At 38.6% G+C, this 23,723-nt stretch overlaps 1 protein-coding gene across 3 annotated transcripts; it reads left to right on the top strand.

Annotated features, from left to right (window-relative positions):
* The first annotated feature begins 448 nt into the window (after positions 1-448).
* Erich2 (glutamate rich 2) lies at positions 449-23,127 on the top strand. Of its 3 annotated transcripts, none has more exons than XM_070033467.1 (10): positions 449-555; positions 1,020-1,200; positions 3,174-3,204; positions 10,065-10,096; positions 12,386-12,478; positions 14,073-14,209; positions 16,662-16,843; positions 18,819-18,876; positions 22,036-22,107; positions 22,933-23,127. In XM_070033467.1, the coding sequence occupies exons 4-10, from the start codon at positions 10,089-10,091 to the stop codon at positions 23,052-23,054; spliced, it is 672 nt and encodes a 223-aa protein (XP_069889568.1). In that variant the 5' UTR covers positions 449-555; positions 1,020-1,200; positions 3,174-3,204; positions 10,065-10,088; the 3' UTR covers positions 23,055-23,127. The 3 variants fall into 3 exon arrangements, with proteins under 3 accessions (XP_069889568.1, XP_069889399.1, XP_069889483.1); XM_070033298.1 differs by having other exon boundaries at positions 3,174-3,232; XM_070033382.1 differs by lacking the exon at positions 3,174-3,204.
* Positions 23,128-23,723: the final 596 nt, after the last annotated feature.

The following is a 23,723-nucleotide window of genomic DNA, read 5'->3' as shown; positions in this document are numbered from 1 at the left end:
TATTGAAGAGTGCTCCTGTAATACAAGAGGTAGTGACTGGCTACATCCTTATCTCTAAATTGACTGAGTTCTTGAAACTTGAATTCTAGCTTTTTTCTCTTTCTTGACTTCTATCATCCACAGCTAACACAAGAATTAGACAGTGAATGTAGATAGATGAATCAAGAATTTCAAAATAACTGAATCACTGTATTGTCTTGGCTTCTGAAGGGTATGGCTGATTCTATTTTATAATAATGACCACAATTAAGCCATATCAAAGTTTACCTATTTTTTGTCATAACCCTCTACCAAGGTTCACATCCCCGGAGGACATCTAATCCCCGAGGTAAAATAGTGATCATACCTCTTATCCTTTGGCTGCTATGTGAAATTCGTTTCTAGAACTGACTGCAACAAAATAGCTTCCTTCCAAGCACATTGCCTAGCAACAAGTCTCCTCATTCCAAGTACACAACCAGCTGTGTCCTAGAAGACCAGCTTCCGAGACGGAGGATTTGCTAACACGTCCCACCTCTTGGGTGACACGGGCAGCTGTGGAAGCAGTGAGCGCAGGTCAGCGGCGACCCCTGCGCAGCCTCCCGAGGGACCCCGAGGGGCCGCCGGCGTCTCGGGCTCCCCTCACCTGAGCCCGATCTCTGGGAACAGGTGTTTGCCTCAGCGAACCCATTATCTTTCGAGGGGCGGTCCCAAGTCAGGACATAACCTGCAGGGGACATTCGTTCAACCCAGTCCGATGACGTCCGAGGACACCACCTTTCCCAAGCTTAAAACCCGAACCAGGCCACCCGGCTCCTTTCCCTTCGGCCCAGAATCCGAATCAAGTGTGGACTCCAATATTCCACTCCCCATCTCTTCTGTGACCCGGGGGTGCGCCCGAGGTGCCCGGGGACGAGACCCCTCCCGCACCCTGGACCGCCCCTGGCCCCGCCCCCCCTTAGCCCCGCCCCTCCGCCTCGCTCGCCCCGCCCCCTCCTTGCGCGCTCCCTGGCTGCAGCTGGACGCTGTCCGTCACCTAGGTGACGCGGCGCTCCGGGCTCCGGTGTCGGCTTGAGAGTGCGGAGAGACATCCCCATCCCCCCGTGCAGCTGGATCCAGCCTTCACCTCAGACGCCTCCAGACCCCACCCCTGAACCCACAGACCCTTCTGGCCCTCCGGATTGGGGCTCGGGGGCCCCGCGGCTTCCCCGACGCCACCAGGTAAGGTAGGCTCTGCGCGCGCCCGGAGCGGCCCGCGGCGCCGGGCACGAGGAAGGGGCGTCGTGTCCACGCGGCGTGCACGGCGGCCCGGCGGGGCCACGTGGCGTGCCAGATAACCAGGCCCGGCTCCCCCGCCGCGCTGCGACCCGCGCTTGGTAGGCCCGACACGGCCCCTTCCATCCCGGGGCTCCTCGCCCTTGCCCTGCTTCGGGTTTGTTTTCAGATAGGGTCTTGGCATTTGCCTTGGCTATCCTCGGACTAACCGACGTATGACACCATGCCTGGCAAGACACTGCAGTGTTTTGACTACCAAAACCACTCTTCACACTGCACCACTGTAGCATTTAAATCAAGTGGCATAAGTATCAAGTCTTGGTTGGCATGGATGAATTGCTAAAGCTGCTCTTATCCCCGCCCCCAAGAGGGCTTCTGGAAGTTGCTTTTTAAAGATAAATCTGGAAAAAAAGACATTTAAATATCATATATATACATATATATATAGTTGCTTGCAACTTTTTTAATTTCCAGGATACAAAACCAGCAGCACTACTCTTTAAATGTTCAGAGTTTACCAGAGCTTGCCAGGAGCCATCCCCTAACGCTTCTAATCCTAGCTACTCACGAAGCCGAGATCTGAGAATCTCATTCAAAGGGAGCCAGGGTAGACAAATCTATGAAGCATGAATCTCCAGTTAATCAGCAAAAAGTGAGAAGTTGGAGATGTGGCTCAAGTGGAAGAGCACCTGAACAAGCAAGCTGAGTGTGAGACCTTGAGCTCAAGCTCCAGGACCAATACACACACACACACACACACACACACACACACACACACACACACACACACACACACACACACACACACACACACACACACACACACACCAATGCTAAATCCCAAACCTTGGTAAGAAATCCACTGCGCTCACTGCAGAACTGAGAAGCTTCCCACCCATGCCCACTAATTAAGCAACACTCAACTGTTTCATCCCTTGCTTTGTCCTGTGCAGTCTCATGTGAGTACTTAGAACTGGCCTCACTGAGACCTGTACCTTCAGAGCTGCCATTGCTAGGCTAAGTAATATTGATAAGAGGAGGAGTTGTGGTGGTGATAATGCTAGCAGGAGGTAAGTACTTGCTATTATTTATTATTAGCTATTATGTTAACATGCACAAAATGCAATGAAGCAGTTGGTTCTTTTCAGTCCTTCTTTTACAATGGAGGAATTGAATTGTAAAGACATTAAAGAAATGGCTCAACATTACACAATCTACTGAGATTTGAAAATAGGTAATCTGACTCCAGAGTCTGGGCTCTAGCCCTATAGTATACTGCAAAAGAGGAAATACAAAAAAAAAAAAACAAAAAACTTGTATTTAGTCACTTGTGATATGAATGTAAGTGACAGCTGATATTGAAACCTTTTTGTATGTACTTGAAGTTAACCAATAAAATATTGCGCCTACATCAAGCTGTTTTCCCCACTAAGCTCCTTCAGGATAAGATAAGGATAAGAAATGATTAATTAGCTCCATCTCCTTACCACAGTTGCAAACCCGGAACATGTAGCTGTCCATTTATTCATTTATTCATTTACAACAGAAACATGAGATTAAAAAAACAGTACAAAAGGATAAAATAATTTTAAAAGGACAAGGAAAAATGTTACATCTTCCACGATTACAAGAGAAAATTAAAATAAGGATTTGGGGGGAAGCTAAAATTTAAGTGTTGCTAAGTCAGTTTATGAATTAATTATTGACTACTGGTTACTGAATGAATAACTAGAAAAGTGGGCATATGAAATGTTTTACATCCTTGTGGAGGTATAACGTCTTTAAAATCAAGGTGGATACTCTATTTTAATTAGAATTAACACTTTTGAAGTGCTCAATGGCCATATGGCCAGTGGTTACCATACTAAACAGCAGAGCTCTAATTTATACATTCTTTTCTTTTGTTTCCTTCCTTCTAGTTCTATGCATCCAACACCTACTTTTTAAGCAGTAAGTTATGGGTACCCTAGGCACTGAGGTGGGTAATACAAAGGCTTATGGAGATAATTAGTAAGGAAGCCATGAATGACTGAAATTGTGGCAATCCCATATTTGGATTTTTAGAAGACTTCCATTTCCTTCCTTCCTTCCTGGTCTCAAATTCAAGGTCTTGCATCCTCTGTTTCCCAGGTATGCATGACCTGGGAAGCATGTGTGACCTTGGAACCACATGTGTGATTCTATTTTCCTTAAAATGGCTTGTTTGTTTTTTTGTACCACCAGAAAAAGAGACAAACAACAACAAAAAAATTCAATGAACTAATTAAGTTCTTGATATCTGGGTTTTGATCATTAAGAAAGAGTCCATATTTTCCTTAAGGTCTATAACTATACCACATATAAATCAAGAATTTCTGGGAGCCATATTTTGCACCATGCATGGGAAATCTGTCTGTAGCAAGGGAGAAGAATGAGGCCCATGTGCAGAGAATGGCTGAGAGGCGCTGGGAGCATCCTTAAACACAGCTGTGCCCCGTCCCTCCCTCACACAGCTTGATGTTCAACTCTCTTGGTTTCTGTCAGCAAGTTCTCTCCTTTTTTATATAAGCTAACTTGAGTGTGGTTTCAGAACTTACAAACAAGAACCCAGTCTAATTAATCAAGAAGCCTAGAAAGCAAGACCTTATTTTTACAAGCCCATGATAACCTCTACTCACCTGTACTCTGACCCCAAGGTATATTTCACATATAGCACACTGAATATTTTCAAGAATACATAGTCACAATTTATGCTTTTATATGTAATATTGCCATGTGCACTTTATATCCTTCTTAAATCAGGTATATTTATCTCCTGATTCATGCTATTTTTCTGCATTCTAAAACAAATAAATCTGCTTTTCACCAACTCTTTTTCATTCCAATTTTTTTCTTTTTCTTTTTTTTTTTTTTTTTTTTTGTCAGAGGTGGGGTTTGAACTCTGGGCCTGGGCGCTGTCCCTCAGCTCTTCAGCTCAAGGCAAGCCCTCTACCATTGAGCCACAGCACCACTTCTGGTTTTCTGGTGGTTCATTGGAGATAAGAGTCTCACAGACTTTCCTGCCTGGGCTGGTTTTGAACTGTGATCCTCGGATCTCAGCCTTCCCAGTAGCTAGGATTACAGGCATGAGCCACAGGTGCCGAGAATTCTTTTCTTTTTTAACTATAAGAGCACTCCAGGGCAAATTACGTTCTATCATGAATGGTTTTATTCATCTTGTATTTGAGTGTCTTTAAACTGGTGTAGGACCCACCCACATGAATGTAAGATCCAATTTCTGCTCTCAAGAAACTTTTATCATCATGATTGTGGTCATTCTAGCACTTGCTACCTGTCTAGTACTGCTATGAGCAGTGTCTTGCCTGATAATTTTTTCCCACCTGCTTCTTGGGTATCATTTCCCAGGATTCTACCTTGGGACTTGTCTTATACATCAGCTCTTAAGTTCTAGATTCTTTTTTCATAGAACAGAAAATGGTTGACACTAACTCAGAAGTTCCAAGCAAACTCTTTTCTCCCGGGCTGTGCTCTTCCCTTGATGCCTTCATCCTCCTCCTCCAAGCTCTTTCCTTTCATGTTCAGCAACTCTGCATTTGGCCCTCATTTTCCTTCCAAGTACACCTTCTCACTTTCTACATCATCACATTTTCCCTAGACTACAAGTTGGGAATTTTTTTTTCTATAAAAGGCCTGATACTAAATATTTTAGGCTTCATTGGCCCACACAGTCTTTGTTGAAACTACTAAATTTTGCCATTATACTTTTGAAGTTATACTGAAATTAGCAAGTTTATCTGCATTCTGGTAATATTTCATTTATAAAAATAGTTTGCGGGGCACCAGCAGCTCATACCTATAATCCAAGCTACTTAGGAGTCTGAGATCATGGTGTAAAGCTAGCACAGGCAGGAAAGTCTGTGACTCTTATATCCAATTAACTACCAAAAACAGAAAAAAACAGCTGGAAGTAGAACTGTGGCTCCAAGACACACACACACACACACACACACACACACACACACACACACACGATAATGAGTCACATAGGTTGTGGGCTCTGGTTTGTCAACCCTGGCACCAGACTATTACAGTAATATCTAAGCTAACTAGTCTTTCTGCCTCTGTTCTCTCTCAGCTTTACCATCTAACAAATTTCTTTTCTAATAGACTTAATCTTCCTTCAAAGATTGTTTAGATTTACATTGATATCTTATTAAATCCCTAAATCATTAGCATTTGGCAATTCATGACTTTTTTATAAGTTGTTCCCACATACATTAATAGGCAATTAATGACTTTTATGTTGTTCTCTCATACATTAATTGGCAATTAATGTCTTTTATAAAAGTTGTTCCCACGTACCTTTCCAACTTGCCATATTACCATTATCTAGCACACAGCCAACTATTCTGCATGATCTCAACTTCGAGTCACTGTCACAGTGAATTTGACTCAATCTTAGTTCTGAAGAAAGATTGGACTGTCAAATCTTACGACATTCCAAAATGTGACTGTGCTTCTTGTAATTTAGTCTATCAAAGAAGATAGAGTTAACCCTTCTTGCGGTGGACCCATGGGCTATATTAACTATAGTAATATGGCTCTTACTACATGCTGTCAGGTATGTTAGCTATTTTGGGTTTCAAGAAGTAGGATCCATATTAGTCAATGTCTGCTTTGGTTTTGAATGATAAAAACAAACAGCTTATCTCAGTAAAAAAGAGAGACATAAATTAATTGGTACATGGTAAGACAAAGACTCTGCAGGAGAACAGGGACATGGCCATCATTATGGATGTATATGTGTGTATCTCATTCTCTCTCCTCATCTTTCTCTCTGTCTCTATCTCTCTCTGTTCTTTTTTTTCCTCCCCCTCCATTTCTTCATCTAATTTTTTATGTGTTCTGCTTCTTTTATGGGGCTATTTTTTTTTCTTGACGCCAGAACCATGTCTGCTGAAAAGTTTAGACTTACATTCTCCCAAGTTTATGACAATGCCATTTGAAAAGGTCTTAGAGAAAAGGGGATTAACTTAACTTGGAATACAGATGCACTGGTTGGACCTGTTGCTGTGTTAGCTTAAGAATTACCATGACTGCTCTGCTTTGGGACAGTACTACCTTTGTAGCTAGGTAGGCTGGATTTTGTCTACAAATCCAGAGGTGGGAAATTAAAAAACCCAGAGAATAGGCTTCAGAGATGAATTCTACAACTGAAAATTGGTTCAGGGACAGACCTCTTGATTGAACCCTCTCTTCATCTGACTTTCCAATTCTGCCTCCAAAAGGAATAATTTGATGGATATGGGTACTCATCAAAATGGCAGAATGGACAATTATACTGTAAGTGCCTTAAAATATAGTACTTTGAAGCTTGGTCTGTACCATATGTATAGGAAGTTAGAACCTGTTTTCCTTATAAGATCCTGAGCTTCTTGAAGCAGGAAATCATCATCTTTGTACCTCCAGAGCTTAACAAAGACAATCTGATATGTAGTAGGTACTCATCAAATGTTTGTTTTTTGTATTTGGGACTGGAATTGAATCCAGGACTTCACAGATGCTAAACACAAGAACTATAACTCTAACTCAAATATTCATTTGAAATAGATATTGAATATTATATGAAAACTAGAGACTGTCTTTTATTCCCACACCATATAAACTACTTAATTTGAGCAGATACCAGTGAATGGAGACAAGTTAGCACCAGCCAACATACTGTTGTAAAAGACAAATACAGAGGTAAAAATGAGACTGCAAATTTTAAATTGTCTTTATTATTTAAAATACATTCATATTGTTCCATGATGAGGAGGCACAGATATAAAGTAAAACAAAACAAAACAAAAACCCTCCTCTACCTGAATCCTGCAGCCATCCCTTTATCTGCCCCGTGCCAATGAGTATTACCAATTCCTTTTTTCTGAAAGGAGCTCCTTTCAGATATTTTCTGCATAATAATAATTATTTTTAAAATGCATATTACCTGTGCAGCTTATTGGTTGCTGTTTTAATTTTGACCTGTGTCCTAAATTAATTGCTTTTTCCCTTGGAGTCAGTGGTCTTTCTAAACAAGTATGAGTGCTTTTAGGGCTTATTGACTTTTTAAATAAATTAATTTAAAGCCCTTGGAGCTGATAGGCCTGTTTCAATCACAGTAAAAGCTCCCTTTTGTTACCCTTAGCAATCTTAATCAGTCCCATAAGGAATCTTCTCAGCTTTTCCTTTGGAGAAGCAAACCACGTTGTTTCTATAGTGTCCTTCCTAGCTAAACACTGAACCAAGTTACCCCTTGAACCTGGCAAAGTTGGCCCCATTGTGATCCTCATTTTTCAAATAAAAGAACTGAAGCTTAAAGAAATTCATTAACTTTCCAAAACTTACCTGTGGCTGGCCAAACTGGTAATGAATCCAATCTTTTTCAACAAGAGTATTATTCTATACTGCCTTCAGAGGAATTTGGTTTTAGGAGGGCAAGTGACGTGGACATCTCCTGTGTAATAATAAAGCCAGACTAAACAGAGCCTGGGTCCTAATCAGGGGCTTGGCTGCATTCATCTATGCTTCTTTCACCAGGTGATAACAGGGAAGAATTAGTCACTGCTGTTTTGTCTAGGTAAGAGTAGAATGTTACAATCCATGAAGATCCTATAACTAGAAGGAGAAGAACACTAAATATAAAGGTGATGCTCTCTATGTGTCCTGCCAGAACCAGTGTTATCTAAATCTGTGGAGCAAAAGTATCTCCCAAGAAAGGTCATCTTAGATGGTTTGGTAGGGCCTTTATAGTTGATTACATACTGTTTTTTCCTAGAAAATGAAAGTAGCTCATTGCAAAATACAGTAGCTTATTTATGCTAGAGTTTGCTTTTCAACAACTGGTTTCCTCCAAAAGACACCTTGTTTTTCTAGGAGTCCATCAAATCTCAGTGAGAAATTCAAATTAATGACACATTTAACACCTGGTTTGGTCAGGGTTCCTCAGAATTCTAAGCCTAAGGCAAAACTTTATGTACTTCTGCGGTATTTGAGGGTACAGGTAAGTGGGAGGGAGACAGATTTAAACACAGAAACAAATGAATGAAGCTTCGCATTTATAGTCCACAGTTTGGGCCCTGAATTTTGTATTCCAGAACACCTAGATATACAATAATATCAGTATTTAAAGTCTGGTATGAGATAATGGAGCAAGTTTTAGAGAGAGGAACAATTAGATTGTTTCTTGGAAATGTGATCTTTTCCATTTTTGAAAAAGACCTTAAGAGTTTGTTTTTCTCTTTACAAATGAAATTTATCCAGATATAAAAGGGCAAAGTTATAGGAAAATAATTCCTATAATTGGGTAACTTAGAAAAGCAAAAATTCATAGAGAAAACATAGTAACTTTCGAGTCTTCATAAATACATGAGGGAATTTATGGAATAAAATTGTATTTTAAAGTATCTTTGGATAAAGTCAGGAGTCAACTGGTATAAATATAAATTCTTTTAATAATACTTTGTTTAAATACCATATCTTGAAATATTATAGAAAACTTTTCTCTTCCCCTGGCTCACAAACATTCTCGATGATGTTTTTCCTGACACCAACTAAAATGTCAACTGGAATGTCAGCTAAATTTGATTTACACAGCACATTGGTTCTATTTGTTTTGGTTCTATTTATCGCCAATGTATAGGATTTTTAAATAATTGATTTTAATTATAAATTACATGTTAGCCTAGATCATGATTACATAAAATCCTTAATGGATTATTTCAAACACCTTAAAGTAAAATGACAATTATACTAGTGTCTTGCTTCTATTTTAGGCACCTAAAAACCAGACAGAATGGCAGATTACTAGTATTTGATCCAAGGCATTAATAGTTTCTTACACAGTGCTTGACTATGATCTTGTCCCAAATATTAATCAAGAATATTGGAATGGCTAAATGTGATTGTATGACTTAACAGTTAAATCCTTTATTATATTGTCTCTCAAAAAATCAAAGAAACCTTTTCCAATTAGAAATTTATGTTTTTGTTTTTACCAGTTATTGCAAATGAGAGAAACCATGGACCTATATTTCTTTTTTTGTACATTTTTATTGTAAAAATGCTGTACAGAGGGGTTACAGTTACATGAGCAAGGTAATGAATACATTTCCAGTTGAGCGTTGTTGCCTCCTCCTTTGTTTTCCCCCTACCATCCCTTCCCTCCTACTTCCACAACTACCCTCACTACCACCACCGAAGTTGTAAAGTTGGTTTTCAACATAGTGTTTTGTACATCTCATTGTTACAATGGGTCAACCTGTATCCTTATTTAAGCATTTTGTTTTTTCCCTTTCCCTCCCCAAATTTGAGAAGTGTATATACCAGATGCAGGGCACCAACATCAAATACAGTGAAAATAAGGGTTATACCGTGGGGGAGGAACATACAAAGCAACAACAAAATCACATGGTACATTATAAATATGTTAGAAACAATAGCAAGTAAGGAAAAAGATATTTGTGTCCCTATCTTGGGATTCATTTCGCTTAACATGATTTTATATGGTCATACGTATATAGCTTTTGGCCTTTTCTGCTTGTCCTACACATGTACTGGTTACTGCAAATAGGGAAACCATGGGACCTGTATTTCTTTGCGCCTGGCTTACTTTACTTAATATAATTTTTCCAAGTCTTTCCATTTCCTAACAAATGGGACAATGTCATTCTTTCTGATGGAGGCCATAGAATACCACTATATATATATGTATATATATAGTGGCACATATGTATATATACATCACATTTTCTTGTTGAAATAAAAACTGAATTTTTTTTCTTCTCTTTCAGAATAAGGGATACTTAAATGAAGCAATGTCAAAGTAAGAAGATGTCTTTGTTTGTGCAGCAGATCTATCACATGCCTTTTAAGCAATTAGAAGTAGATAGTGCAATCATTTGTCACCCAATTAAATTTGAAAAGCCAGAAGTGCATGGACTAGCAGTTTAGCGTTGCTTCCTTCAAAGCAATTGTTACTTAAATAGAAGGATATTTAAATGAAAAATGAATTTTGATAAAAATATAGTAGTATAACTAAAATTCATTTCCATGTTTTAATGTTTGTAATTTATTTGTATATTTTCATTGGTCATTCCTATTCCCTTTGATACTTGCTTACTCCTTTTTGAATATCTTTATAAGTGAATAATTACTTTAAAATAAGCATTTTAATTCACTATAACATGTATTGTTGCCAATAATTTAAAAACAAAATTCAGCCAGACATAGTGACACTTGTAGTCCCAGAACTGAGAAGGCTGAGTCAAGAGAATTGCAGCTGGGTGTCAGTGGCTCACACCTTTAATCCTAGTTACTCAGAAGGCTGAGATCTGAGGATCATGGTTCAAAGCCATCCTGGGCAGGAAGGTCCGTGAGACTCTTATCTCCAGTAAACCACCAGAAAACCAGAAGTGGCACTGTGGCTCAAGTGGTAGAGTGTTAGTCTTGAGCTGAAGAGCTAAGGGACAGCGCCCAGGCCCAGAGTTCAAACCCCACGACCAGCCAAAGAAAAGAAAGAGGATTCCAAGTTTGAGGCCAATCTGGGCTATACCGGAAAGACTCTGTCTCAAAAATAAAAGAAGGAAGCAAGGAAGAATTCACCTCAATTGAAGAAACCAGAATCAAAATCACAATATAATACCAATTTAATACCAAATTATCAGGTAGCAGCTCAGATGGAAATGGATTCTAAGAACTAATTAAAGCCCTTCCTAATATGATCATGTCCTACTTTGGGAGAAAAAAACTTCTATGAAAAATAGCAGTTTAAAATTTTATTACAAAATACATTCATAAAAATTATTTGGAAAATATTGGCACCAGATTTTCTTTTCAAGTTCAGTTCTTGAGGTTGAAAGTGTAGCTTTGAGGAATAGAGAAATAGTTCAGTGATGGACAATTTTCCTAGCCTGGGTGAAGCTCTGGGTACTAAGTAAAAAATACATAAATAAAAAACATTGCTTTTTGTTTATTCTGAACAGTCTGAATATTACTGACTAAAAAAACTATATAACAGTTTAAATTTCATACTGTAGTAGCTAAAAATTACCTTGTCTTTGATGATAAATTTTATATGTGATATTAATATATAATATATAATAAATATATTTTTCTATTAAAGAGAAAATAATATGTAGCAGATCAAAGATAGAGAATTTATATTCATTTCAATTTATAGTTATAACCAACCAGGAAAAGAGTTCTGTTAAGTATATTAATCTATACATTATTATATATATTGTAATACATGTACTTGGAAACGTAATTTACTTAGATCTATGAAATATATAGTCATCCTTGAGTAAAACAGGAGATATGATTTTAAGGAGTAACAATTGAAGCTAATAGAACATTGATGAGAAGTAAGTTCCTATTGTGTCTGGGAACCCTCTCCCCCCTCAAAGACTGTAATCAGTAGGGATAGAACTGGAAGGATCGTTCTTGGTAGGTAAAGCCCAGAAATAAATTAATGAAGCCTGGATCAAATTAGACAAATAGAGAAATGACTTGCTCCAGACTATCAAACTACCCCTGCCAAGGACAATTAAAATGCCCATGTTCCCTTGAATTCACTGGGAAAAGTGCAGGGATGCTGGTGACCTTCACACATATGAGCTTCACACAGCTCAGCCTCTCAGGTTGCTTGGCTGACTCAGGTGGTTCATCCAGAGTTGAAGGTAAACAATAGTAGACTTTGGGGAAGGAGGGAGGAATAGAAGTAAAGTAGAAAACGATGAGGGGCCCTTTGCTCAGGGAAGTGTGGCTGATCTTCAAAGATGGTGTTTTTTTCTCAGTGTGGGTTCCATTCCCCTTGCCACCAGCTGTTGACTCTATCAGCTAACTAGCAGGTATGATTTGTTTGTCAAAAGGTCCTGTCTAGGTTGAGGCATGCAGAACTGGCTTTCTGTCTCCTAGTTCTTTGCCTTGTACGTTGGATTCCTCACCCAGTGCCAGCCACAGAAAGAGTGGCTGAAGCAAATCCACAACCCCCGATTCTTGGGTCAAAGTTGAACATTTCTATCTGTAGGTTCTGTTTGTTATGCAATCATGTTTTATAATCTCTAAAATGACTGACCAGTTACCTTTTTAATTCTCATTTTTACACTTTTAGTACATGCTCCTTTGGACATAGACCAAGATTGGCAAGAAAACTTCATACTCCACCACAGGGCTCTCTAAGTGTAACCAAGACGGCCTCAAAAAAGTAAGTTTTAAGTAATTTTGCAGCCTGATATAAATCATACAAGACAAAGCTCAAAGTATACATATTCTGAAAAATATATTAATTCCAATGGAGTTTGAGGCATTTTCTAAATATGCCCAATTTTCTTTTATACAGTGAAAAAAAATCTTGAAAATCTAGGCTCTCTAATGGTGAGCTCTAGCAGAATATCTAGCCTGAGTAACTTTGTAGCTTTAATAAGTAATAACTACCTCCCAGTTCCAAAGGATGCTATTACCAAAAGTAAAAAGTTTGACTCCTCAGCTATAATTGTATTTAAGTTAATGTAAACTGTTCTTTTTGAATATTTTAGTCATCTGTTTTCTTAAATGATTAGAGCCCTCATTCCCATAAATAAATCATGTTCTCAAACAGAAGTCAGTAGATTTTAGTTGAAATGAAGGTTGAACTTCCAGACTCTGATTCTTTGAACCTGTATGAGAAAGACTATAGGAAGTATAAAGAAAATAAGTTTATGCTTTACTGTGAAAATCATATTAGGCTTTAGTTATGGATATAGCTAAGTGAATATATAAGTATCATATTTCTTTTTATTTTTTATAGTACTGGAATATGAACACAGGGCCTCACAATTGCTTGGCTGCTGCTATGTCCCTTGAGCCATGCTTCCAGCTCTGTTTTCCACTGGTTATTCTTAGGATGGAGTTTTGCTTCCTTCCTGGGTACACACTTGAGCTTAGTGATCCACCTACTTTTAAGCTTCCCTACATTGCTGGGATCCCAGGCACACGCTGAGTTCAGCTTCCCTCCCTGGAAAGAGAATCCTTGGATCTCAGCATCCTACACAGCTTGGGATCAAAGGCATACCATTTCATCTGCCTTTGGATTGAGAAGGAGTCCAATGAACTTTTCTGCCTTGAACCTTGATGCTCCCAAGTAGCTATGATTACAGGAGTGAGTCACTAATGCTCTGTGTCATATTTCATAGATTCATAAAGTATATATGTATATATAATGTATATACATATTGTTTTTTAGATAGGGTCTCACTATGTAGCCCATTCTGATCGTGACCTTGTGGTCCTTATACTCAGCTTCTGAGTCCTGGGATTAGAAATGTATGTTATCATGCCCAGATGGTTTATGCCATTTTACACTTGTATTTGGCAAAAAAAACAATGCTGTCTTATAATAAATAGATGGTATCTCAGACTCACTGAAATATTTTAATTCAGGAAAAAAATAAAGGAATGATCTCTTCTGTCTGACTTAGATAATAGAGCATAGTAACTTTTAGAGACAGTAATCTTGCTGTACCAGAAAAATTTCAGTGACTTCTCAGTCTTTTTTCCTCTCTCTCTCTCTTTCTCTCTGATTTCTTTCAGTATTTTCATGCCACCATTATCACAGTAATGTACAATAACATCTGTATCACTGATTTTTATATGGTCCATGTTAACTCTGAAAAGATCCTAGGAATTGTTATACAATAACAAATGTCAGGCAGAAATGAAATTTTAATTATTTACATTTTAGGTGTTTACATTATTGGTAGTATATTATCTTGTATGTATATATAAATGAAAAGCTTTTCACCATCTACTTTAACATTTAGGAAGGAAGTTTCTCCAAAGAAAATTGAAAAGCCAGTCTCTTTAAAGAATACTGACAAGAAAACATCTCCAAAAAGCATTGAACATAAAGACACGTTACCAAATCAGCAGTCATCTTCTTTCTTAAAAGAAAATACAGGTAATCAGTTATAAGTATTGTACTGTGTGGTTGTATCTTCTACCCCAGCCCTGTTTTACATGACCTTTGGGACTGACCGTTCATAGGTGTGAGGGGGGTGGGTCCTGAGAACTAGTCATTTTTCACATTTACATAATGGGTGATTGTGAGAGGAAGCCAGGTAATCCAGAAGCCAGTACAGGTTATATAAGATGATAATTATAGGACATTAAATCCTACAGTGTATTGAAGTATCTGTGTAAGTATTAACAAATTTTATCCACTCAGCAATGGTTGAAAGCCAGAGTGGTTTGGAAGCTGTGGATTTAATCATTGGAAAAAAAAATCCTTACCTTCATGAAGTTCACAGTCTAGTGGAAATAGTCAGCTATTAAAAATAATGCAAAATTTTCTATGAACAGACATAGAAATTGTGGCGTATTTACACAATGTAAATTCAGCCTTTAAATGATAAAAATCTTGTCATTTGCAACAGCACAGATGGAACTAGAGATCTTCATATTAAGTGCAATAAGACAGGCATAAGATCAGTACCACATGATCTCATTCGCATGTGGGATCAAAATGCAGATCTCACAAAAGTTGAAAGTTGTAAATGGCAGAGACTGGGGCAGGTAAGAGAGGAAGGAGAGATGGATAGCAAGTTATAGACATGAATAAGAAGTGCATGATCTGAGATCTGTTGCTGATTAATACAGTGCTTTCCTTGTGTGAGTTCTTAAGATGACAATTACTATCTCAGTGGATATTACTTTCGAGTACCATCTCATCTGTGTTTCCTCTTTAAACTGTTGTGTTTCTCCTATTTCAAGTTGGCTTTTCATCTATTAAATAGATTCTTCAACTACCTTATTAGTGCTATGAGGTAACACCTTTTCTGCTTTTCATCTTATGTGTAGTTTTCTGTCTGAAGAATTTGATTTCAGCTCGAATGAATGTAAATAGAAATTAAACACAAATTTGAATGAACAAATAAGAGAAGTGGCTATTTCACTATTGTAAAAGAGGAAAAAGAACAAATAATTTAGTATCCATATCCAGTACACATTTTTTCATTACCATGTCAAATGTATTCAGGTGCTCATATTCAATAAATTATATATGTAAGGGGAAAAAGAAGTTCTGGTATGCTATTGTACGGTAGAGAAATCATAGATATCAGTAATGTACTACATATTTCAAAAAGTTAGAATAAAGTTTGTTTTCATCATAATGAAATGATAAATGATTGTGAGGCACCAGTGGCTCACGCCTGTAACCCTAGCTACTCAGGAGGCTCAGATCTGAGGATCACAATTCAAAGCCAGACTGAGCAGGAAAGTCTGTGAGACTCTTATCTCCAACTAAGTGCCAAAAAGCTGAAAATGGAGCTGTGGCTCAAGTGGTAGAGTGTTAGCCTTGAGCACAAAACTCAGGGACAGTACCCCAGGTCTTGAGTTCAAACCTAGAACCAACCACAAACAAACAAACAAAAATTGAGTAAATATGTTTTACTTGATTTAAGCATTAAACCATGCACACATTTATTAAAACATCACATAGCATACCATAAATATATAATTACATATCAATTTTAAAATAAACTTAAAAAAATAAAAAAGCCAGGCACCAGTGGCATGAGCCTATAATCCTAACTACTAAGAAGGCTGAGATCTGAAGATTCATGTTTAAAGTCAGCGCAAGAAGACAGATCTAAGAGCCTCATCTCTAATTAACCAGAAAAAAAGCTGCATTGGAGATATGGATCAATTGGTAGAGCACCAGCTATGAGCAAGAAAGCTGAACAAACAAGCTTTGAGTTCAAGCCCTAGTACTTAGCAAAAGAAGAAAATAACAAACATTATCATCACCATCATCATCATCACCATCATTGTCATCATAAACAGAAGTACACAGGATAATCTGAGGTTGTGTGGAGTGCTACATTTAAACAAATTATATCTGGAGAAGGGCTACATTCCATTTAGGGGTCAGGAAATTTCTCCACAATGCTATTTGTGAGTGAATGAGACAATCCTGTGACATCACAGGGTTCTTTAATCCTTAATTATGACCTTCTCCTCAAGATACCAGTGTGGTGAACTGGTACACAGACTGCATACACTCTAGAAGATAAGATTGTTGTGATTCCATGGAGAAATTAAATAACTCAGAAGAGCATGTATGTGGGTGTCTTCCAACCTCTGCCAGCACACTCTTGGGAGGGTTCTGAATCTCCCTCCAGAGAAGAGCTAGGAGTTTTATCTGTGTGTGTGTGTGTGTGTGTGTGTGTGTGTGTGTGTGTGTGTGTGTGTGTGTATGTGTGTGTGTGTGGTGTGTGTGGGTGTACATGATTGTAACTTGTCTTTTCTCTGGTACTCTCCTGGATTTGTTCATTGTCTTCCATTTTACAGGTGCTAATAGGATCTGGAAAGATTTATATTCAGAATTCTGCATGTATATTCTGTTGTAGGTGAAAGGAGCAAAGATATAGGCAGTGCAAAGCCGGAGAAAAAGAATGACTGTTGCCTTCAGGATATTGATGATGAGTCATCAGAATCAACAGGTGATGGTGAAGAAGACACCAGTGGGGAAGACGATGAACATGGGCATCCTCCCAATGCTACTCAGGCCCCACTGGAGTTAATGGCAGAAGTAAGTTCTACTCATACATTAGGTCTGAGGAAAGTTAGAAACTTGAAATAACTAAATAGTAGATAGCCTTTTCTTATGTAGATTAAATAATTAGTATATATTCATTAGAGATTTCAAGTTACAGAAAGGGGAAGGAAAACTAAGGCAACATAGTTCAGAGTATACTATGCACATCTATAGAATGAAGAAAGCCTCCTTGTGCTACTGATGCTAGCCAAACAAAAGCAACAAAGGATTCTAAAATTGGGAAGATCCCTGCCTGTATAGAGACACCTTCTTCTTTTTTTTTTAAATTTTGGTCAGTCATGGGGCTTGAACTCTAGGCCTGGGTGCTGTCCCTAAGCTCTTCAGCTCAAGGCTAGCGCTCTGCCACATAATGCCCATAATATTTTATTTCACTCACAGGGGTGAGAAATTAGTCTAATTGATTTATAGTTAAATCAAATATATTATTTCCACCTCTGCTTTTATAAACAGATTGTTCAGGGGCTAGCTTATTGGACTTATGGGAAAATAAAGTAAAGGGAACATTCCAAGAAGATAATAAGAAATAAGCCACAGTGCCACTTCTGGTTTTCTGGTGGTTCATTGGAGATAAGAGTTTCATGGACTTTCCTGCCCAGGCTGACTTTGAACCGTGATCCTCATATCTCAGCCTCCTGAGTAGCTAGGATTACAGGCGTGAGCCACCGGCACCAGGCAGATGCCTTCTGGTTTAGTCATCTCTCTCACTATTTTCACCTGGTTACAAGTAAGACAAGATCCTGAAATGACATAGCATAATCCTGTGAGGCCAAGGCCAGTGTGAGACTTTGGGGACCACTCTAAGAAATACTTTCTGCTCATTGGACCTGTGTGAGTTGCTGCCAATAGAAAGATCAATAAAAGACACATTCTATCCTTGAGAAGAGACACATCAGTAATTACAATAAAATGAAATGCAGGCTAGTTATAGTATTTGTTTTACTCTAGGAACAGAGAGATTTAAGTGACTAAGCAAAGAAATAGAAGGAAAAAGGAATAAGAGAAGGATTTTTAGAGGAAGATACATGAACAGAATCACAGAAAGTTGAAGGAATTTAAGTGTAGAAAGTCAAATGGTAAATAAGATTTTTTAAATGGAAACAGCCCCATATTATACTGGTTATGTTCTTTGATTATGGGCCAGTGAAATTAGGCATTAAAAAATAACTGCAAAGGTAGGTGCCAGTACTTCATGCCAATAATCTCTAGCTACTAAGGGAGGATTATGGTTTGAAGCCAGCCTGGACAGGAAAGTTCATAAAATTCTTATCTCCAATCAACCACCAAAAAACTAGAGGTGGAGCTGTGGCTAAAGTGATAGAGCACCAGCACCCAAACCCTGAGTTCAAGCCCCCCCAGGACTTTGAGGATATAATGTGTTTGTTTAGCTTTTGTAATTTCCTATATTAAATATGTTATTTTGTAATAAGAAAAACAATAAAAGCTATATAAACAAAACTGGGTAACAGAAACAGTTCTGGGAAGTATTGAATATATGCAATTACAATTGTTTTTGTGGGGGGAGGGGGCTTTACACCTGGTCTTTCCACATAACCCAGGCCAAGTTTGAGCTCACAATTCTCGTCTCAGTCTTTGGAATATTAGAATTACAGGTGTGTACCACCACACTAGCTCACAATTATTTTTTTCAACTAAAGACTGTCATGTCATCCAACAAAAAAAAAACCTGTACCTGAACCAGGAACATTCAACTAATGTGATTAATGTCGGCACTCTCATTCAAGTTCAGGAGTGAATGTACATACCATATTGTCTTGCTGTCACAGGTCCTTAAATATCCTTAGCTGATTGATTGACTGCAGATTTACTGCTGGAAAAACATATCAGGATTAGAATAAAATAATTATTAATGGAATATTTTCTCAGGAGTAGTTTTAATAGTTTAAATTCTCTCAGAAACTACTTATCTAAAGAACTTAATGTTTTCCAGTTCCTGAGAGCAGAAATGAGCCGTGACTACCATCTAGCAAAAAAATTATGTCAGATGAGTAAGTATAAAGTACTTTTACATTTTTTCCAATCTTCCTTTTGTTTCTAATTCTATAATATGTAAGATGGCTCAATTATCCTAATCTAGGGAATTCCCTGTTGATGTCTTGGTGATTCCTTGGTGGTAAGTGAGATGGGCTAATAGAAGGAATACTTTAGACTTCTAGAGTATCTTTACATGAAATAAAAGTAACGTAGGCCAACACAGACTAATCATCACTAGAAAACAAGTCAGCCTTTTTGCCCCAAAGATGACTGGTGCAATAATTATACTTAACATGCATTTGTTCCACAAATGTCTGAATCTGCATGTCCCAGGCACTGGTGTAGACCTTAGAAATACAACCTTCAGCAAGGCACAACAACATATTCACACACACACACACACACACACACACACACACACACACACACACACACACACACACACACACACACACACATAGAAATACAACCTTCAGCAAGGCACAACAACATATTCACACACACACACACACACACACACACACACACACGCCCCCCCATACTAGGGCTTGAACTCAGGGCCTCATACTCTCCTTTAGCTTTTTCAAAGTTCAAGGCTGGTGCTCTACCACTTGAGCCACATCTCTACTTTTGGCACTGCTGGCTAATTCGAAGTAAGTGTCTCTTGAATTTGTCTGCATAGAGTGGCTTCTAACCATGATCCTCAAAACTCAACTTCCTGAGTAACTAGGATTACAGGCATGAGCCACCAGCTCCTAGTTAATTGACTTAATTTTTTTTGTCAGTCATGGGGCTTGAACTCAGAGCCTTATTCTTATTCATGGAGTCTTATTGAACAAGCTTCTAATCTACCATCCATCTTCTGGTTCAGGATTTCTTAGAAAGTGTTTCACCAAAAGATTTCATTTTCAATAAGTTCAGAAAGCCACATTTTCCTCTCTGTAAGGTTCGTAATAATTTCAAACATATGGGTAGTTCATTAAAATCTTGTGGCTAAAGCCTGTAATCCTAGCTAGACTCACGCCTGTAATCCTCCTAGGAGGCTAAGATCTGAGGATCACAGTTCAAAGCCAGCCCAGGCAGGAAAGTCCATGAGACTCTAATTTCCAATAAACTACCAGAAAACTGGAAGTGGCACTGTAGCTCAAGTGATAGAGCACTTACCTTGAGCTGAAGAGCTCAAGAACAGTGCTCAGGCCCAGAGTTCAAGCCCCACAATGACAAAAAAAAAAAAAAATCTGTGGCTACTCCTTAGTATAAACTTTACCTGACTTCATTTAACCTAGTTTTTTAGTTATATCTTAAAAAACTAGTTAAGAATATGCATTTAAGAAACTAGTACCTTAAGAATCTATTATCTGAAGCAGCAACTAGAAACCCTGCTCTATAGAAAGACTTAACCTCAAAGAAATAGACTAATGACCATATATTAGTTCAAGTTTATATATGTGTGTGTGTGTGTGTGTGTGTGTGTGTATATATAATTGAGTGTGTGTGTACACACACACACACACACACACACACACACACACACACACATATAAATGAGGCACTGGTTGCTCATACCTGTAATCCTAGCTAGTCAGGAGGCTGAGATCTAAGGATTATGGTCCAAAGCCAAGTGGGGCAGAAAGTCTGAGAGGTTCCTATCTTCAATTTACAGTCCAATATCCAATTGGACTGTAAAATAGCTAGAAATGGAACTGTGGCTCAAATGGTTGAGTGCCAGCCTTGACTGAAAAAGTCAAGTGAAGCTTGAAATCTGAGTTCAAGCCCCAATACAAGCTCAAGAATAAAATAGGAAAACTTATGTGCATGGAATGGTTCAAAAATTCCTAGAATTCTTGCTGTGGCTCATAATAGTAATAATCCTAGCTACTCAGGAGACTGGGATATGAGTATCTTGGTTTGAAGCCAGCCCTGGTAGGAGAGTCTGAGACTTTGTGTGTGTGTATGTGAAAATACCGTACAGAGGGGTTACAATTACATGGGCGAGGTAATGAGTACATTTCTTATCAAGCATTGTTGCTTCCTCCTAAGGGGAAACAAAGGAGAAAGTCTGAGACTCTTATCTCCACTAAACTACAAAAAAAGCCAGAAGTGGATCTTTGGCTCAAGTAGTAGAGCACTAGCCTTGACCAAAAAGAACCTCAGGACAGCACCCAGTCCCTTAAGTCAAACTCCAAAAACAACAAACAAAAAAAGAAACGTAGGATTCTTAGAAGCAGCCTCTGAACAGGCAGTCATGCTGACCCAGACTGATGATAAATTGTTATGTTGGTGGCTTAGCATATGGACTCTGGTTTAATGTGTCAGGAAGAAAGCTGTGGATCGGGTCTCCTACTTTCAGCCAAATGAATAGAACACTTAATGTTTCAGTGCCCCCTGGGGACCACCAAGATATTGCACAGGAGTTGGGCATGCGGAATTATGAATAGCCCTCAAGGCAAGTAGGAAGAAGTGACTTATTGGATGAAATTTTAAAATAGCTTAGATAAGTCTGAAGTGAAGGCTTGCAACTCCAAACTCAGTGACATTAGCAATACACCAAAAAGCCTACTGATGTGCTCCAAGGAAAAAAATGACACATAGAGGTCACATAAAGGTTTTTTGGGGGGAGGAAAAAGGGAATATTGCTAAAAATAATGGTCCAGTAAATAGGGGGAGAACATCATTGTGCAAACAATGATTGTGGAACATAGATTAGGGTAAAATTCAGTGGGAAAAGAAATTATATCAAATTCCCTTATTTGAAAGAACATTTCCATCCTTTGTGCTGAGACCTTTGTAAAGGCTGTCATGAAGACACTGGAGGAAAGGATTAGCAAATCTCTAGGTACAGTCTACTCATTACTGTTCTGTCTTTGAGGAATAATTATTTTCATGAAGCACTTTGGTTACTGGCCTATGAAACAAAGGCATACTGGGGTAATAGAAAGTGCATTTGTTTGATAGAAGGTAGAAGATGCAATTAAGGTCATTTCTCTTGAGAAGCACCAAATATAAATGGAACATTTTCTCCACATGCACTTAGATATGCCTGTGATATAATTGTTACTATTTTTGCTTTGTACAGTACCTTCTCTGATTGACAGTTCCAATCTCATTCTAAAAAATCTGTTTGTCACAACACTTTGAACATTAATAACCCATATTCTGTTGTTCATTTTCAGTCCTAATCTATGAACCAGAAAATCCTGAGGCCAAGGAGTTTTTCACACTTATTGAGGAAATGTTGCTGAAGGGTAATTTTTACATTTAAATTTTTTTTCTCAAGGAACTATAAACCCATTATCCAAGGAACTTGTAAAAATGTATATACAGGAAGGAAGTTTAAAAATGCCTGGCTGGGTAGGGTAGCTCATTCCTGTAACCTCTGCTATTTCAGGAAGCTCAGTGAATGAAAAGTTGGGCATAGTAGTGTTTTTGTCACCTCAGCTACTCAAGGAATATAAATAGAAAGAGTGTGGTCCAGGCAGCCCTAGTAAAGAGCCTAATCCTATTTTTAAAAATAACTAAACCAACTAAGGCTGGAGGTATGACTCAGGTATTGAGCCCTTAGCTCAAACTCCAGTACCAAAAAAAAAGTATGAAAAAAGACCTATTTGACTGTCTTACATGGTTTAGTGAAATCAGCTTATCCTCCATGGATGGTACAAATGACCCCCTTTCTCTCAGTGGGTGGAACTGCCCAAGCAAAGCAGGGTCCTTGGCTCCTGGGTATTGGGTACCCAAAGCAAAATATGTTAACCACCTCTGCGTATTGAGGAGTTACCATACAACTTTAAGGAAATCTCAATTCTTTTTCTATTTAAAAATTTTCACTGACAATAGAAAAAAATGGTTTTATAGACCCATGTGTTTAATTAACATGTAAACCCACAAACTTCATGCCAGTCAGAATATATTTCTTCCTCGTTCTGCTACTTGGACCCTTCATCTAGCTAGCCAAGTTCAATTCCATTCTTCCATTTCCAGAAATAAATATTTCTTGGTAGAAGGAAGAACAGAGAGGGGGGAGTGGAGATATTGAGGAACACACTGAGCGTTTCTCTTCTTTTCTGTGGCAGAGAAAGCCCAGAATGTGGAGGAAGAGGCCGAAGACAGCGAGGAGGACAGCAGCAGCGAGAGTGAGGGAGAGAGCAGCGAGGAGGCGAGCGAGGAGAGCTCGGAGGAAGGCGAAGAGGGGTGACGAGGTCACTGCTGTGATTTAATCATGTATTTTCGTTTTGATTTGCCCTACAAATATAAAGGAAGGAGCTGGATCTTGTTCTAATTGTTCTTGATTTGTAACAGATCCCATTTAAGTCATCCATATTCTTTAGTGGAGCCTCTTCCCAATTTTGAAACCTTAGCTCAACATGAATTATTCAGGAAAATAGAGAAGAGAAAGTGTGTGCCAGATAACGCAGTTCAAGCTCCTCTAGACACATGAATTTTGCCTGACAACCCTGTGAAGTAAGTACCATGAGTAGCCCCATTTTACAGATGAGAAAACTTAAGACACAGTAAGGATAAGTGGTTTGCTGAGCACCAAACACCTGCTAATCTATAGCCTGGATCTGGCCATGGACATTATGGCCCTAGCACTCTGTGAATGAACACCCATCAGGCACTTTTTTTCTCTGTGTGTGTGTGTGTCTGTCTGTCTGTCTGTCTGTCTGTGTCTGTGTCTGTGTCTGTGTCAGTGCACCTAACCTGGTGCTTAAACTCAGGGTCTGGGTAGTCTCCCAGAACTATTTTACTCAAGGCTGGCACTCTGTCACTTGAGCCACAGCTCCAACTTTTTGGTGGTTAATTGGAGATAAGAATCTCCTGGATTTTCATGCCTGAGCTGACTTTGAACTGTGATCCTCACATC

Source organism: Dipodomys merriami, unplaced genomic scaffold, assembly GCF_024711535.1.
Source record: "Dipodomys merriami isolate MVZ:Mamm:240054 unplaced genomic scaffold, mDipMer1.0.p SCAF_1, whole genome shotgun sequence".
In the NCBI taxonomy this organism is placed as follows: domain Eukaryota; kingdom Metazoa; phylum Chordata; class Mammalia; order Rodentia; family Heteromyidae; genus Dipodomys; species Dipodomys merriami.
This window is presented reverse-complemented; position numbering and strand designations above follow the sequence as displayed.

Coding starts and splice junctions, on each gene's coding strand:
- Erich2 (XM_070033298.1), top strand. CDS start 3,212: ATGGGTACCCTAGGCACTGAG. Junction 12,479..14,072: donor ACCAAGACGGCCTCAAAAAA/GTAAGTTTTAAG, acceptor TTTAACATTTAG/GAAGGAAGTTTCTCCAAAGA. Junction 22,108..22,932: donor TGAGGAAATGTTGCTGAAGG/GTAATTTTTACA, acceptor TTTCTGTGGCAG/AGAAAGCCCAGAATGTGGAG.